The sequence below is a fragment of the Thalassophryne amazonica genome, chromosome 23 (genome assembly GCF_902500255.1).
Source record: "Thalassophryne amazonica chromosome 23, fThaAma1.1, whole genome shotgun sequence".
NCBI classification, from domain to species: domain Eukaryota; kingdom Metazoa; phylum Chordata; class Actinopteri; order Batrachoidiformes; family Batrachoididae; genus Thalassophryne; species Thalassophryne amazonica.
This window is the reverse complement of record NC_047125.1, coordinates 27,479,060-27,498,186: the sequence shown is the minus strand read 5'-3', so window position 1 is coordinate 27,498,186 and position 19,127 is coordinate 27,479,060. Positions and strand designations below refer to the sequence as shown.

The window sequence follows — 19,127 nt, the reverse complement described above, 5'->3', positions numbered from 1 at the left end:
GTGACTGGTCGTCACCTGTAGCTGTGCAATTAATGGTCTCAATGACATATAGGAGTTCAAATCTGCAGGTCAAACGTGCACACACACATATTTACATTATAAATACAACTAAGCATTTATGCGTTAAATAATTCTATCATGTTTTTGTCAGTTCTACCTTGGGAAGCCATATGTCTTCTTTACTACACTAACAAACGATGCACGTGTTTTTATGGAATCGTGACCGGCGAGTGCACACCTGAACACCAGTGTGTGTGTGTGTGTGTGTCTGTGTGTGTTAATGTGATGTGATCATGGCGGAAAGACAACCAACCGAGACAGAGGAAGAGGGGTGTGAAAATGAGTAAAAAAAAAAAAAAAAAAAAGGCGTGATGTCAAATATAAGACCCCCAGCAGGAAAGAACGCGAGAGAAACAGATGAGAAGGGAGATGTAGTTGCCATGGAGACACGGCTCAGAATGGGTTCTCTCACGTTTCTAAGAAGAACTAACACACCAGCAGTCGTCCAGTCGTCTGTAAGGAACACTCAGTCTGGTTGGAGAGAGGAGTTACATAACTCTCTCTCTCTCTCTCTCTCTGCAGGGTTAGTACAGGTCTCTCGCTCATCTCATAGCTACTACAGTTCCTCCTGTTACGTCTTTTCACTCGGGAATCGATAATACCGCTTTATCCTGTGACTGTTTTTCAAAAAAAAAAAGTACATCTACTCTTCTACAGATTCCACACAAAAACATTTATCACACAGACACAATTGCGTGAGCACTAAAGGGCCACCGTACTTAAACTAAACAAGCTCGGTTTTTTTCAAGGAGGTAAAAATATTTTTTCCAGAACAGAATTTGCTCTTTGGAACGTCAAACCTGCTCATCAGAAAACTAAAGGTATCCCAAAATGATCACATCCGATAGAATATGAGTCTCAGTTCTTCGGAATTTGCCCGTTTTTGTCCTGGTCTTTTTTTTTTGCTGAGTCATTCATTATTTCGGAGTCCCTCATTACAAAATTATCAGTACAAGTGGCTGACAGCCAGGAGGTCAAAGGTCAAAGAACCAGGTAACCCTATCAGGTCCTGGTGTTGTGGTGAAGAATTAACAAGAACCGCCTGAGACCAGATCATCTCTCAATCTGATGCCTGCCAGATCCCTCAGACCTCATATCGGACTGTATGAAGAAGAAAAGCTGGATGGAGGACCAACTGAAAGATTTAATTATAAAGTAGTGGGAACAAAATAAATAATCCAACAAAAAGCAATATGGGGATTATATGAAGCACTATTGTATACTAACATTTACCAATAAATATTAGAGCCCGACAGATATATCGGTATATATATATATATATATATATATATATATATATATATATATATATACACTCAACAAAAATATAAACGCAACACTTTTGGTTTTGCTCCCATTTTGTATGAGATGAACTCAAAGATCTAAAACTTTTTCCACATACACAATATCACCATTTCCTTCAAATATTGTTCACAAACCAGTCTAAATCTGTGATAGTGAGCACTTCTCCTTTGCTGAGATAATCCATCCCACCTCACAGGTGTGCCATATCAAGATGCTGATTAGACACCATGATTAGTGCACAGGTGTGCCTTAGACTGCCCACAATAAAAGGCCACTCTGAAAGGTGCAGTTTTGTTTTATTGGGGGGGATACCAGTCAGTATCTGGTGTGACCACCATTTGCCTCATGCAGTGCAACACATCTCCTTCACATAGAGCTGATCAGGTTGTCAATTGTGGCCTTTGGAATGTTGGTCCACTCCTCTTCAATGGCTGTGCGAAGTTGCTGGATATTGGCAGGAACTGGTACACGCTGTCGTATACGCCGGTCCAGAGCATCCCAAACATGCTCAATGGGTGACATGTTCGGTGAGTATGCCAGCCATGCAAGAACTGGGACATTTTCAGCTTCCAAGAATTGTGTACAGATCCTTGCAACATGGGGCCGTGCATTATCCTGCTGCAACATGAGGTGATGTTCTTGGATGTATGGCACAATAATGGGCCTCAGGATCTCGTCACGGTATCTCTGTGCATTCAAAATGCCATCAATAAAATGCACCTGTGTTCTTCCTCCATAACAGACGCCTGCCCATACCATAACCCCACCGCCACCATGGGCCACTCGATCCACAACATTAACATCAGAAAACCGCTCACCCACACGACGCCACACACGCTGTCTGCCATCTGCCCTGGACAGTGTGAACCGGGATTCATCCGTGAAGAGAACACCTCTCCAACGTGCCAAACGCCAGCGAATGTGAGCATTTGCCCACTCAAGTCGGTTACGACGACGAACTGGAGTCAGGTTGAGACCCCGATGAGGACGACGAGCATGCAGATGAGCTTCCCTGAGACGGTTTCTGACAGTTTGTGCAGAAATTCTTTGGTTATGCAAACCGATTGTTTCAGCAGCTGTCCGAGTGGCTGGTCTCAGACGATCTTGGAGGTGAACATGCTGGATGTGGAGGTCCTGGGCTGGTGTGGTTACACGTGGTCTGCGGTTGTGAGGCTGGTTGGATGTACTGCCAAATTCTCTGAAACGCCTTTGGAGACGGCTTATATACATAAGCCGTCTTCAATACATGAGCAACAGCTCTGGTTGACATTCCTGCTGTCAGCATGCCAATTGCACGCTCCCTCAAATCTTGTGACATCTGTGGCATTGTGCGGTGTGATAAAACTGCACCTTTCAGAGTGGCCTTTTATTGTGGGCAGTCTAAGGCACACCTGTGCACTAATCATGGTGTCTAATCAGCATCTTGATATGGCACACCTGTGAGGTGGGATGGATTATCTCAGCAAAGGAGAAGTGCTCACTATCACAGATTTAGACTGGTTTGTGAACAATATTTGAGGGAAATGGTGATATTGTGTATGTGGAAAAAGTTTTAGATCTTTGAGTTCATCTCATACAAAATGGGAGCAAAACCACAAGTGTTGCATTTATATTTTTGTTGAGTGTATATCATCTAATAAATATACCACATACAGTACCTCTACATTATATTTGCAGGGTTTTATTGCAAGCTGCCGTACCTGAAATTGTCAGAACGCGCACTTCCAAATTGGAAAAGTAACAGGAGTCAACTGGAGAGCGACTGTGGATAGTCCTATTTCTACAGGCAGGCGGTGAAATGTCTAAAGCTACAGCTAACAATTCATTTTTCACAATAACAGCGTTTTAGTATCAAATCAGCAGCAGGCAAACAGGAAAGGCTTTACTGTGAAAGTCACAGCATCATTGTGGTGCGCTAAAGTTAGCAAGAAAATGGGCCTTCCCCAATATTTAAAGTTTTCTTAAAAACAGGCTTAAATATTCTGCTCGCAAGTCGTTAAGGGGCCCATTCGCACTATGAGGTGAAGCGGCTGATGCTAGCAGACGTAGCAAGTTCTCAAAAATCTCTGAAACAGGCTCACTCCAGGGGTACAAATTTCCTGTCTTCAATGCAGGTCGATGGAGCTCAGCGCACGGTGATGATGTAATGGCGGAGCTCGATGTTTGGTGATGGTCCAATGATTTACGACAGGATGTAGTTCAACTTTCACAATCGGAGGGCGGGTGCACTGCTCGCGCACTGCATGGAGCTGTAGCGTAGCTTGGTGCAGCTGATCACTGACTTAGTGTTTGTGATGTCAGGTGACATACCCTGTATAAACTTGACGTAACTCTACGACTGCATCACTTGCTAGTGGTGCGTCGTTGAGACAGGTTCTACATATTCCTTTGCATTTCTTCATGCCTAAGGGATCCAGAGGAGGTGATGTGTCCTGTCAAACCTCAAATGTTGGTCAGAGGAGCCGAAGGAAGCAGTAACAGAGCACTAACAGAGGTGACGTAGTGGTTAGCGGAACTTAACTCTTTCTGGTATTTTAGCATGAACGTTGAAGATTTTAAGCACACTGAAAATGTTCCGGGACCACGATGAACATCAGTGTTGCCCGACTGACATCTGCGGACTTTGGCGGACCTGTGTGCTTGTCAATGTTAATCAGTTTTTCACTCTCCCCGCCGGCAAACGGCAAGCTAATCATCAGAGTGTGAACGGGCCACTGGCAAGCAAATGTTTTCTTAAAAAGAGCCTGATTGGCACATTTTGATTGCAAATCGTTAAGAAATCAACTGCCCAAAACATCATGGCTGAAAAAGGATGATAAAGAAATTTAATTTGAATTTTCTGACAGACATAATATTTATAGTTTTACATACAGGGAGGGTTATATCATCATTCTCCAGACTGTCTGAGACAATTATATGTTCACCGACAGACGCAGAGACGAAACTCAAACACCTCCTTTTAGCTTTAATTAACCGAGGAATCATAATTCTCACAAGTTAGTCCTCTGAAAGAAAAACATGCGGCGCTGCAGTCGCTTAATTAAGAAGCAGATGGAGAGAAATTTCTGTGACAGAAATAAATCCTACTGATAAAGACACAATGATTTGTGACAAAATGTTAAGAAAACTGGACAAAGAACAAAAGCAATAACGAAGGTTCACTTAGAAAATGAAACAGTACTTTACAGGTTTGATTCCGTGATGTCATAATATATGGTTCCGAAATTCATTGATGTATGCAAAAAATAGCAATAATTCCAAATATTTCATCATCAAATCCTTATGACAAAGAAATGCAACTGAGGCTTGATGGTTTATAGTTTAAACATGAATTTTATTATAAATAACTATAAATATAACCAACCACCTTCACTCAGATAGGCAGCCGTCAAGTCTCACAGCTCAAGATTAGCATAAAATAGATGACTCATCTATTTTGGCCCCGCCTAGCTAGCAGAATAGCATCCACTTGTGTCTTGTCACTGTAAAACACACACTCTGATTAAAAAAGAATGACAGGTGGTCGCTTTGCCTCTGTCTCTTGTAGCTAATATGACCAAGGGGTGATGGGGTCCCAGCCATGCTTTGCAGCATTGTTAATAATGACAGTTTTTCTATATTTTATCTTAAAAATTCAGTAAAGCAGAAGTGTTCATATCGGCAAAAATAAGGTCGATACCGATATGTTTGCCGATATATATATATATATATATATATATATATATATATATATATATATATATATACTGGCCGATATATTGGTCAGGCTCTATTATTATATAATCCGTGAAAACAAGGTTGTCACAAACATCTTAGTAGGTCGCAGAATATATCTGTCCAGGGTGTTTTTTTTTCAGCGCCGCCAAACACTGCATAATACTGTAAACATTCATGTTTGTGCCATTCCCACACTGTCAGACAGCGACGATGTAAGTGCAGCGCACGGCAGGTAACCTTCAACTTCTGCTTTGTGACACGCGAGGAAATGGGTTTTCACAACATCAGCCCTTTAAATGCACAAATGTGTTGGAATTGCGTTGAAATGATTTGTTCAACACGCACACAGTCAAAGAAAATCTGGCTGTTTCATGTTATGCAACAGTAAGAGTAATGGGGTACGCAAAAAAGAGAAAATGAGCATCTTTGTGAGGAGATGTTAAGTAGAACAGAGGGGAGGTGATGAGAGGAACATGGAAGAGAAAAGTGACATAAAAGGAGCGTGAGGGCAGCGGGAGCAGGAGGAGAAAAATGCAAAATAAAATAGAGGAGTGAGCAGTTTTGTGTCACCAGCTTCATGTGCTGAATTATAATGTCTGCAGGTTTCAGTATTCTGCTGGAGGCGGCGGTTCAATTCCTGCACAAAGTGTCTGAGCAGCTGCACTGCAGCAACAAACACGAACAGCACTCCTGCATTATTAACAAGGACAACAGAAGAGGAACTATGACTGCAGGAAAAGTTCGGTGATTTCAAGTTTTAACAAGAAGAACCAATCATCAAATCATCGGTTAATTGAGTGACAAAAGCCACCGAGCATTTGCAAACCTGTGTAGCAGGCAGCTCAGTGGGTGAAGACTTGGAGAACCCATATGTAGGCGTGGGTTCAAGTCCTGCTCTGCCTACAGAAGGGAGATCAACCACCTGATGTCCTCGTGCAAACAGAACAATCTGGAGCTCAATGCCCTCAAGACAGTGGAGATGGTTGTTGACTTCAGAAAGAACCCAGTCACGGCTAACCCCATCATGTGTGACTACCTAGTTACCATTGTGGAGTCCTTCCATTACCTGGGGATCACCATCACCCAGGACCTAAAGTGGGAGGTGAACGTCAGCTCTCTCATCAAGAGAACACAACAGAGGAGGAAGTCAACCTGCCAAAAACAATGATGGTGAACTTCTACACTGCCATCATTTAGTCCATCATCTCCTCCTCCATCACCATCTGGTACGCTGCTGCCACTGCTAAGGACAGGAGCAGACTGCAGCGTATCATCCACACAGCAGAGAAAGTGATCAACTGCAATCTGCCATCCCTACAGGACCTGTACATCTCCAGGGCCCTGAGGCGAGCAAGGAAGATAGTGGCCGATCCCTCTCACCTAGGAGACAAACGTTTTGCCACCCTCCCCTCTGGCAGATGGCTGAGGTCCATCAGGACTAAAACCTAAAGACACAAAAACAGCTTCTTTCCATCCACAGCTAGACTTATACATAATGCCAGACACTCCAAAATACCATGCCCCCCCCACACTCCCACAAGGTATAGACTGAAAGGTACTGTACATCTGCAAGCCTGCACAGCCCCATTCCACTTTATCTATTTGACAATAAGCATAGTTTTGCCCATTTGTCTATTTGACTCCTTTTTTACTGTTTCTTTTTCTTTGTCCTTTTCTTTTATTGTTGTTTATGCAACGACACCAGATTAAATTCCTTGTATGTGACAACTTACTTGGCAATAAATTTGTGGTTCTGATTATACAGTACCAAGCTAAGATAAAAAAATCTGTATTTTTTTAATTTCTGTTTGAAATGTTTTCATGCATGTATGTTTATGACATATATAATAGCTTGTGGAAGTTACCTGAAATTTCCAGTTAATTCCCTTAAATTATCATTAATTCCCATATTTTCAAGTTAACTGTCACGGATATTGGAATAGTGCAAATTGTTGAAAAAATTAAAAAGGTAAAATTTTCCCAAATTCCCAAGCTTAACTTCCTATGGAATGTTACCAGAAAATTTCCACACCTCTGCAACCCTACATCTGGCCAAAAGCTGTCAGGCTCAAACATATCACATGAAAACCTAACTGAAATTTGGTGCAGATCCACATCAGGATCTGTTACAGTGGAAAAAAGTGCAAAGATAAATAAAACAAATATTTCCGGTTTTCTACCTAAACTGCAGGACTATCGAGACTTTGGGGGAAGTTTCCTATGTTTATTTTATTATTTTTTATTTTTATGAATAATAAACCATGGCTGCACTTGGTGCTGGCAGTAGAGCATTGTGGGTAAAAAAGGTCACCGTCTTATGAAAGTGTTGCCATTCAGATGGTAAAAGCGGCCTGCAGGGAGCAGCGCAGCGTGACGACAGATGAAGCAATAAAAACACAAAGTGCAGCATCCCGTCAGAGGCAGAACTCACAGTCACTCACAATTAGATTTTCGGAGCCGAGCGGGACTGAAGAGCGATGACTCTGAGAGGAAAGTCAGGTTATTAAAATCTTAAAAAGAGAACGATTGATTATTCAGAGCGGCAATGTACAATTCATTTCATTAGCAATTAATCTTTACATTATTCGAGTGTGAATCAATTCGTCTATAAATTAAAAAAAAAATTTGAGCAGGTAAGATTAAGGGCTGAAAGGTTAAAAGGTCACGACGACAGAGGCAAAACATGCAGCAGTGACACCTGCAACCAGAGCGGAGGGCGACAGAGCAGGAAAATAACTGAGAGCATCTCTCTCGCTCTCATGTTATGCGCAGCGCCCTAAAGGGTGATCAATTATTGAATGGGCCAACCAGAGTGCAGCCCCGTGTGTGAGCATCACGCCTCTTTTCTCTGTTCACACGTGGTGGGTTGCCACGACAACACGGCTCTCTGAACGGAAATGGACGAGTCGGATCAGAAGGCAAAGAAAGAAAGGAGATAAATAAAAATCCCTTCATTCTTCTTTATGTGTCCTTTCAAAATAAAACTGTGACATGCATTTGATGATTATTGATCCATCAAATGCAGAAATATCATATCCTTGTGGGATATGATATTTCTGTCACACCAACTGGTTTGTTTGTTTATCACCTGGATTGCAAAAAAATATAAGGACCATTTCTTTTTGGTGGGGCAATGCAGGGGTGGAGCTTGGGCTGATCTAGATGTGTGATTTTTCTTCTGTACACGATATGGCGCTTTCCATGTATGTATGTCCACCTATGACTGGCCTGTTGCTCAGCAACAGTGACAGCTTAACAACTTAGATCAGTCAAGATCAAAGTTGCCAAGCAATAATTCACCTCATAAGAAAAGTGGAATAGGGCAATGTCCAAATACTTTTGGACATGTCAATGCCTACCACTCATAAAGACAATTCACCATGGCAACAGAAGAATATTAAATTACAGTCAGTTAAATACTGTTACATGGTCGAACACATGGACCTATCATCTACAAAACTGGATCATTAAATGTCTGTTAACTCTCACAAATAGGAAAATACCCAGGTACTCCTGCTAGTAAATCATAAAGCTGAAGTGACGTGATCTTGGCTGGGGTTAATATAGTACGGCTGAAGGTTCCGTTAGGCCTTGGCAGATCCAGATCTGTGATATTTTTTCTCTATGTGATATGGCACTTTCCATGTATGTATATCCACCTATGACTGGCCTGTTGCTCAGCAACAGTGACATCTTAGCAGCTTTGATCAGTCAAGATCAAAGTTGCTAAGCAATCGTTCACCTAATAAGAAAAGTGGGATAGGGCTTTTGGACATGTCAATAACTACCAATCATAAGGAGAATTCACCACAGTAACAGAAGAATATTAAATTACAGTCAATTAAATACTGTTACATGGTTGAACATATGGACCTATTATCTACAAAACTGGATCATTAAATGTTTGTTAACTCTCACAAATGGGAAAATACCCAGGTACTGCTGCTAGTAAATCATAAAGCTGAAGCAACGTGATCTGGGCTGGGGTTAACATAGTACGGTTGAAGGTTCCGTTACGCCTTGGCAGATCCAGATCTGCTATTTTTTTTCCCGTATTTGATATGGCACTTTCCATGTATGTATATCCACCTATGACTGGCCTGTTGCTCAGCAACAGTGACATCTTAGCAACTTTGATCAATCAAGATCAAAGTTGCCAAGCAATCGTTCACCTAATAAGAAAAGTGGGATAGGGCAATGTCCAAATACTTTTGGACATGTCAATACCTACCAATCATAAGGAGAATTCACCACGGCAACAGAAGAATATTAAATTACAGTCAATTAAATACTGTTACATGGTCAAACACATGGACCTATCATCTACAAAACTGGATCATAAATGTCCATTAACTCTCACAAATGGGAAAACGCCTGGGTACTCCTGCTAGTAAATCATAAAGCTTGGCAGGACAACACACTCTCCTGAGGGCCACTGTAGTTCTGAGATGTTTTCACACACTGCTGTGATCTGGAAGCCTTTATTTTCTCCCATACGAGTCGAAATCAATAATAATGTTATTTACTTCATACAGTCACATGACCCTGAGTGCTTCAGTGATGTGGTTAAAAACTGATCAACATCAACACAAAAAGAAACAATGTCAGCGTCCTCATGTCTGTTTTTCCTCCTGACAGATTCCTGCCCAGCTGTTGAGTTCATCAGATGAAAAGCGGCTCAATTAAAAACAGACGATGTTTACTGGCGTTATCGGAGTCTGCAGCTGCGAGCGGAGAACCCGTGTAGTTACACAGCTTCATGTAAGCATTGGACAGAATTATTAAAAAGACAGCGTGAAATTTCAGCTCCTTTGCCAGAAGGCATGCAGGAGACTTGAACCTCCACTTGATCTGTTTTCTTGGATGAAAATCCTTCTCTGTTCCACTGTGAAGCTTTATGATGCAACACACACAAGGTGCACAATGCACGGTTTCTTCAATCACAGCCACTGAAGCCCATAACGCCTTCATAGCTGTCTGGGTGTCTTGGTGGCGCCTCCTCCAAAAAGCTTCACCATACTGTTTTATATACTTTTTGTATGGCTGATGGAAACAAAGTCCAGGTAGAGTAAAGTGACATCAAGAGGTTTATTTGTGAACACGTCTATCAACATCAACAGAGTGAAAGCCAACAGCTAGAGAGGGACATCCCGGAAAAGAAACGTCAAAGAGCAGACGCTAAACACACCTCACTTCTGTCTTCTCTCTCTTCCTTCAACTAATTCCTTCCATTTCCTCCCATCCTTCATCTCAATTCACTCATCTTTTAATTCCTTCCTTTGTTCATCTCTTTAATCTATTCCTTCAATTTTCTCCCATCCTACATGTCTAATTACTTGACTCGTTTATCTTTTTAATCCATTCTTTCCTTTAACTCTTTCAATCCTTCCTTTCTTGACCTCTTCCTTCAATTTTCTCCCATACTTCATCTCTAATTATGTCGCTCGTTTATCTCTTTAATCCCTTACTTTAACTCTTTGATCCCTTCTTTTAGCTCTTTCATTCCTTTCTTTCTTGACTTCTTCCTTCATTTTGTTAATTCCTTAATTTAGCTCTCCAATCTCTTCCTTCCTTCTTTTATCTTTTTAATCCCTTCTTTCATTTATCTCCCTTCCTTCATTTCTTTAATTCCTTCATTTAGTTCTCTAATCCTTTCCTTTCATCCTTTACCTGTTTAATCCCTTCTTTTAATTATCCCCCTCCCTTCATTTAGCTCTCCAATCTCTGCATTCCTTCCTTTATCTTTTTAATCTCGTCTTTCATTTATCTCCCTTCCTTCATTTCTTTAATTCCTTCATTTAGCTCTCTAATCCTTTCCTTTCGTCCTTTACCTGTTTAATCCCTTATTTTAATTATCTCCCTCCCTTCATTTAGCTCTCCAATCTCTTCATTCCTTCCTTTATCTTTTTAATCTCGCCTTTCATTTATCTCCCTTCCTTCATTTCTTTAATTCCTTCATTTAGCTCTCTAATCCTTTCCTTTCATCCTTTATCTGTTTAATCCCTTCTTTTATTTATCTCCCTTTCTTCATTTAGCTCTCCAATTTTTTCCTTCCTTCCTTTACCTGTTTAATCCCTTATTTTAATTATCTCCCTCCCTTCATTTAGCTCTCCAATCTCTTCATTCCTTCCTTTATCTTTTTAATCTCTTCTTTCATTTATCTCCCTTCCTTCATCTCTTTAATTCCTTCCTTTAGCTCTCCATTCCTTTCCTTTCTTCCATTAGCTGTTTAATCCCTTCCTTCATTTATCTCCCTTCATCTCTTTAATCCCATCCTTCCTTCCTCTTGATTCCTTCATTTCACTCTCCAATCCCTTCCTTCCTTCCTTCCTTCAGTTGTTTAATCCAATCCTTTATCTCCCTTCATCTCTTTAATCTCATCCTTTCTTTATCTCTTTAATTCTGTATTTTCTCCCTCCCTTTATCTCTAATTCTTTCCTTCCCTTATCTCCTGTCATTCTTTATTTCCTCTGTTTCTTGTCTTCCTTTTTCTTCCCTACTTCCTTTATTATTTCTTGGTATTATCCGATATTTGATTTTTGTTTGTATCTCTGCTTCTGAGTATTCATCAAGCTGTCAGACTCTGCAGTAGTTGTGATTTTTTTTATCTGCAGTATTAGTAGTGGAGCAGTAGTAACAGTCATGCATCAGCAGTACAGGCAGTAATTTTATGTGCAGTACTAGTATTTGGAGTTTTAGGTGCAGTAGTATTAGCTGCAGTGGTAGGGTTTTTTATGCAGTAGCAGGTGCTGCTGCAGTAACAGTTGCAGGTTTAGGTATTGCAGTAGTACTGATTGTATCAGTTCTAGACACAGTAGCAACAGTTTTTGTCACAGTGACAGCAGTATTAGCTGTAGTACTACTATCTGTGTGTCTCTGTTAGTGTCTGTGACGTGTGTGGCTGGCGTGTGAGGCAACATGGAGGCGGGGCTCCGTGATCTAGTTCAGCCGCATGATTTATTCATGGCGGCTCTGAACACAGTGCAAACCTACAGCAACCTGTAACCGGGGGCAACAGGAGGGATGCAACATGTTGCACAGGTAAGTATTTGTAAAAAAAAAAAAAAAAAAGAACACACACACACACAAATATGACCAACTTGTTCTGTAAATAGCACAAATGTTGAATATTTCTAGTCAAACATTTATGATTTTCCTGCACAAAATATGACATGAACCTCATGGCTATAAAACATTAATATAAAAGAGCAATCATCGTCTGATCAGCTCTCATCGTCAAAAAATAAACTGCACACAATTCGACAAACATCCGTTCAGTCTCGATTTGGATCATGTTGCCCACTTGGACTAACACGGCAGGCGGATGATTCATTTTTTCCATTTTAAAATGAGGCTGTGGTCACCCTGGGAGAAGGAAAACCTAATTTTACCCTGACGGCCTACTGAACTGAGCTGAACGCTTTCTGCTTTATGGATATGAGGCAGCTACTGTGTTGTTAGCACTGAGCTAATTACCATATCTAACGTCAAAACAGCTAATTATCTGGCAGGGTGTCAAAGTGGGTAGAAGACATTTGCCTGAAAACACACATAAGTAGAATGATATTTGCAGGCAAACAACAATGACGACATTGGACTCAAACTAACTGCATGAACATAAAAAAAAAGAGATAAACAAAAAAAGACAACGCCTGCCAGTAGTGGGTGGAATGTTGCAGGATTTCAAATAATTGATAACATCATCGGGATATGTTTGTTTACAAGTGTTTGCTTTTTAAGGTCCCAAAAATGTTAGCCTGACACATGCTAGCTGGCTAAGCTACCTAGCATAGCGAGTCACTGCATCATTAGCACTGTGTTTAATACAACAGGAAGTAGGAACCCAAAATTGCATAATTTCTTACATTTGTGCATTCTATGTACAACATAAAAAAAAACCCTACAGATATACGTTCAAGTTTTTCTACGAACAACAAACACTTAACAGACTAGGTCACTTAACAAATGAAACAGAAGTGCCATATAGATGCAAACAGGATATTGGAAGTTGTTTTCTTTGCTCAAGAATAACTAAAACAAGCACAGTGAAACATTAGTGAAAAACAAAAGTTTCTTGAAATAATCTAAAAACAAACAAACAAACAAAAAAATCTGTGCTGAACCAATGTCATTTGGGGATTGATGTAGTAGAAGGAACTGATCGTAGCATAACACTAGGCTAGCTAGCCAAATATTTTATCCTTTGGTAGATTAGATAGATTGTTTTGGTTGGCTAGCTAATATGTCAGCAACTTAAACAGTTTACTTCTGATGAGTGAAATGCATCAAATAATTAATTACATAACTAAATAAAAATTCAAGAATACTCATTTCTTATGGAGTATTTTAATGTCATTTTGAAGCAGTTGACTTTCTACATTGAAGCAGAAACACACTGCTCTATATAGTACTCATCAGCTCAAAGATTTAGTACTCCAGACCTGTTGGTGGCGCTATGCTGAACTCCACATGCATTATTTACAGTTACCAAACATCAGCCGCTCTATCTTTAAAACGTTGGTGTTCAATCATTACTTGCCACCTTTACTAGCTTCAAACCGAAACATAATAATAATAAAAAAAAATAATAATCATAATGTGACAGCAAAAAAAGTACTGTAGTATTTGGAGTATTTTGACTGACAGCAATAATTTTCAAAAGCATCAGTGGCAATTTAGTATTTGTAGTAAAATTTACTTTAGGTGGACTAGAAAGACAAAGAGGAGGTGAAGATCAAAGGAAGGACACAAGGAGGCAAAGAGGAAAGAAGGGGGACAAAGTGAAGGAGAACAGAAGAGGAAGGGGATGAGCTAAGGAGACAAGATAGGAAGATAAAGGGGAGCACACAAGGAGACAAAGGTGGAGATGAAGAGGAGGCAATGATGAGAAGGAGACAAGAAGACAAAGTGAAGGAGACAAGGCGATGAAGGAGAGGGGTGTTGAAAGGGAAGAGACAAAAGCTAGGTGCAGAGGAGGAGATGAGCAAAGGAGACGAAGACAAAGACATTAGGAGAATAGGAGCAGAGGAGAAGACGAGCAAAGGAGACGAAGACAAAGACATTAGGAGAATAGGAGCAGAGGAGAAGATGAGCAAAGGAGATGAAGACAAAGACACTAGGAGGAGGATAGGTGGAGACAAAGAAATGGGGCAAAGAAGATGAGATGTTGAGAAGGAGACAACCATGAGGTGGAGGAGAAGGGGAGGAGAAGGTAAAGGGCAGGAGAGGAGGAGAAAGAGTGAATGAGACAAGATGAAGGGGAAGACATGAGGAGACAAAAAATGGGAAGACATGAAGATAAAGGGGAAGACACAAGGAGGTGTTGAAAAACTAAGAGGAGACAGAGAAGTGGAGACAAGGAGATGGAGACAAAAGGAGATGAAGAGATGAGGGGAGGAGATGCAGAGGAGGAGACAAGGAGGTAAAGATGACTGGGAGGTGATGAGGATTGAAAGAGGAGGAAAGGAGACAATGGAGCAAAACAGGTGAAAATGAAGGGAAGGAGACAAGGAGATGAAAGGGAGGAGATGAGGAGCCCAACAGCAGCAGATGGAGAGAAAGAGACATTGTGAGCGAGACAGGGAGACAAAGTGGAGGAAAAAAAAGAAGGGCAGGAGACAAGGAGGCAACGAGGAGCAGAGGAGAAAACAGAGAAGAGGACGAGAAGGACACCAGGAGATGAACAGGTGGAGACAAAGAGACAGAGAAGGAGACAAGGAGACAAACAGGAGGACAAAGAACTGATGGATGTTCAGTTGGAGGTTAACAGACACCAGACTGTTTCTGTCCATCTGGCTCTCACATCCAAACGTCTCCCCGACCATTCAGATGATGGATGGATTAACGGGGAAATGAAGGAAAGGATGAGTGGAGGATTTTTAACAAATTCGATGGAGGGATGGAAGGATGACTCCATGAAAAATGAAGTCAGAGAATATAGGAGCAGTTTGAAGGACAGGGGCTTTTTAAAGAGGGGGAGATGATGAAGAGGGAGGAGGAGGACAAAAAGATGATGGAGAGATGAGAAGAAGCAAAGTGGACGATGGTGGCATTTAAATTGAGAGCTGAGGAATGAGAGATGACTGAGAATGGAGGGATGATTTTGATCAACAGATGGTGATGATGGAGGAATGTTTCTTGGCAGAGACAAACGAAGAAGGGATGGAGGTATCAGCCGTAGGATGGCTGGATGAGCCCCAGGGAAAGGAAGGAATGATAACAGGAATTATAGAGGGATGGTGAAGGGATGCAAGCAAGGATGGACAGATGACAAAATAAGATGGTGGGATGGAAGAATCTGCAGGATGATGGAGGGAGGACACCGTTAAAGCCCTGATCTTCTCAAAAGCAGCGTAAAGGACAACTGGAGGATTAGCTGGACGTAGGGACAAGGAGCAGGAATGATGGAGAGATGAAAGAATGGAAGACAAAGGCTTTAAGGTGGAATGATGAATGAAAGACAAAAGCAACAGAGATGAAAGGACTGAAGGAGGAAGAGAAGAAATCAGAGAGGTGATGATGGAATGATGGATGAAATGAAGGATGCTGAGATAAAGGATGTAGCTAGATGGGACATGGATGGATGAATGAAGGAAAGATGGAGACATGAGGAGAGGTGAAGCGTGGTTCAAGATGATGGAGAGACAATGGACAACTGAAGGGATGAAGGATGTTTAGAAGTATGGATGAATAAAGGGAAGAACAGGAATAGAGGGATAAGTGCTGAGGCATGAAGGAAGAATGGAAGATAGGCGAAGGAGGTATGGAATTATGAAGTCATGGGAGATGGATGAGGAATGTAGAATGGAGGGATGAACCATGGATTGTTGAAGGAAAGACAGAATGGAATGTAGGCAGAGAGAGGGGTGAGGACGATGGGGGGTGAAGGAGGGAAGTACGGATGAATAAACGGGAAGCCGGAGGGATGTCAACGGATGAGGGACTGAAGGGGAAATGAAAGAGCTGAAGCAGGAAAGGGATGATGAAGTTGTGGAAGTATGGATGGAGCATAGATAAGGAGTCGGCTGACAGAGGGATGAAGGATGAAGAAGTGCGGGGACAAAGGAAGGATGAATGAGGGATGCAAGAAGATGGAGGGATGTGGATATGTGCAGGACAAATGAGGAATGAAAGATCATAGAGTGACGTGGAAAAAGGACAGATGGAGACTGATTGAGGGGTGAAGGAGGGATGGAAAACATGTAGAGTGATGGATGGGGGTAGGAATGAAGGATAGAAGAGGGGCATTGATAAGTAGAAGCAAACTGATGTAAAGGAGGGATAAGGGAGATAGTGTGATGGACAGATGAAGAACAGATGGAGAAAGACAGTGAAGAAGGAATGAAGGATGGAGGGGATGATGAAGAAAAACAGGGAATGAAGGAGGGATGGAGAAAGCTGGGAAGGACGGAGGGAATTCCCTGTTTCTGCAGCAGCCAATCAGCTGCAGACAGTTTAGACTCATTCCATTACGTAATATTGCCCTGACGTGCACGCGGGTATGCGCGTGGGTGTGGGGGTATTACCCTGTTTCCACGGGAACAAGTGTATTTTTTTAGCTTTCCTAAATACACATTGCACGCTTTTCTTATTCAAGAAAAAAATAACAATAAAATACTACATTTGACTTCATGTCACTGGTTAAATTTGAATTAACAACAAGGATATCGCGATATTTCATTCATGTTGTCAGCGTGAGCCTCGTAATTGGAGATATAATAATAATAATAATAATAATAATAATAATAATAATAATAAATCCGCTATTTTCTGCTCGGGTTCAAACCAACATTTTACACACAAAGGCGTTAAAAAGGCTTGTTTTTTTATTTTATTTTATTTTTGTTAAGTGACATTCTGAAGGTCTCTTACCTGAGTGGCTTTATGGAACTGTTTCTTCAAACCCGCCACAGACATCCCTTCAGCTGGCCAAAAAATACAGACACAAAAAAGACGAAATCAATAAGTCACGTGACCGTCGGGGACCGAAACCAAGCACGGCGGGAAAAAAACAACGGTTAGTCCTTCATTTAACGGCCGCACCGAGGCCCAATATTTACCGTTTATTTTCCCCGTGGATTCAAAAGCAACGAGCAGCTGCTGGATGTGTTTTGAGAGAGAGAGAGAGAGAGAGAGAGAGAGAGAGAGAGAGAGAGAGAGACAGAGACGAAGATCGTCTATTGAGACGATGGATCCACAAAATGAAAAACGCGTGAGGACAAACGTACACGGATGTGTGAAATGTAAAATAAAATAAAATAATAATAATAATCATAATAATAATCATAAATTGAAAACATTAAATCATGCTAAGTGCACTTGTAAGGCCTCTGGCTGCTGTGTTCTGAATAAATTCAAAAATTTGTGCCAAAAATATGTGCATAATATGCATTAAAGCACAGATCATAGGTACCTGTTATACTGCATAAAATCACAGCATGTGCCACTTTAAATAATAAAAAAACATAAAATAATAAAACCAAAACATAACTTCGCAAAATCAGAAAATAAACTCTTTACAGATCAATACATAGATTCAATACATAGCAAATAGAACATTACCGTGAGATAACCCGTTTATAGCAATAATAATAATAATAATAATAATAATAATAATAATAATGCGTCATATGACCAAGTTCGCATAAACTCACACATTAAAAATACAATAAACAATTCAGTCATAAATACTAACATTTGAACCACGTACACACAACGTAAATCTTAAATTCCTATATAAAACTAGTTAAAAATAGCCGTTACTTATAAAATACAGAGCAGAAGAGACAAAAAAATGTATTTGAATTCTGCAGAAATAAAGAACAAATCTAACTTTAGGGACATTCTTGAAGTTGTTGACGAATTTGAACCGGGCTCAAATTATACTTTCTATTTTTCATGTTAATTTATATATTACAACAGGTTATGGTTTATGTTGCATTTTTTTTTAATTAAGTCTTCTCGCTTTTATAGACTATCTTTAGCGTCAACGCGGCAAACCGTGACGTTTTCAGTGACGTCACCACGCCGTCCTTGCGTCCCACAAACCTTCTGGAATTTAAAAAAAAAAAAAAACGGAAAATGACCACTTTGGGAACAAAACCTCCTCTCACACGTTTAACTATGATTTTATTATACGTTCTTTAGAACATTTAAATTTTTATCTTTGGTACGTTAAAAAAAAAATAGTGTGATATCATATGGTAGATAGTTTATTTTACAGAGTCGGCTCCTTTGGCAGCATTCTCTTAAAGATTCGTTCATTGCGTTTGTGGTTCTGGATTATTTAGACCCAAACCAGGTGGATCGTTTCCTTTTTCGTACGCCACCACTTGGCCAGAAGAAGTAATGACGAGTGGAATACAGAACATAACTAGAATAATTATATACACAACACTTTTTATATCAAGAGAATATAATGAAAAACGTGAAACTAGAAAAAGCAAGAGCATAATGCCCACACCAAGTTCAAAACCCAGATTTAGTTTATTTCCACCTTTTTCACCTGTGTCAGGAAGAGTAAACGGTGTAACACCTGTGCAAAATCAACATCAGGCCACATTAGTGCAGCAGATAACTGAAACAATCCTTCAAATGATGATAGAAGCACCAAATTCGGCACATATACTCCTTAGACAGTACTCTTTTGAAGAAAAAAAAAAAAAAAATTATAAACGACTGGCCACTTGAATTTTCAATATGCAGGCAGGTAAGGATCAATTGAGAAATTACAGGGGTCAAAATTTAAAAATGATCCAATCCTATTGAAAACTATCACATTACTTGTCTGATCATAAAGATTCCCAAAAGGTATAGTTTGGACTATCTGTGACTGAATGTTATGGAGTTATGGGGTAAAAACAGCAAGAATGGTGAGAAAGGTCAATTTCAATTTGCACAGGAGTCAAACGTTAAAGTTGCTACAATTTTGGTTAAAAAAAAGTGGTGCAAATTACTGGTTGAGCCAATAGGATTAATAAATGGAATAGTTTTGACTGTGTTGAATGCTTGGTCTGTAAACCAACCAATACTTTGCAACAATTTTA

At 40.4% G+C, this 19,127-nt stretch overlaps 1 protein-coding gene across 1 annotated transcript in view; it reads right to left on the bottom strand.

Annotated features, from left to right (window-relative positions):
• LOC117505486 (endophilin-A1-like) overlaps nucleotides 1-17,154 on the bottom strand; it is a 29,500-nt gene extending 12,346 nt beyond the window's left edge. Inside the window, exon 1 of the mRNA XM_034165159.1 lies at nucleotides 16,954-17,154. Coding sequence (XP_034021050.1) covers nucleotides 16,954-16,998 — 45 coding nt within the window. The 5' untranslated portion in view covers nucleotides 16,999-17,154. The remainder of the gene's footprint in view (nucleotides 1-16,953) is intronic.
• Between the last annotated feature and the right edge of the window lie 1,973 nt (nucleotides 17,155-19,127).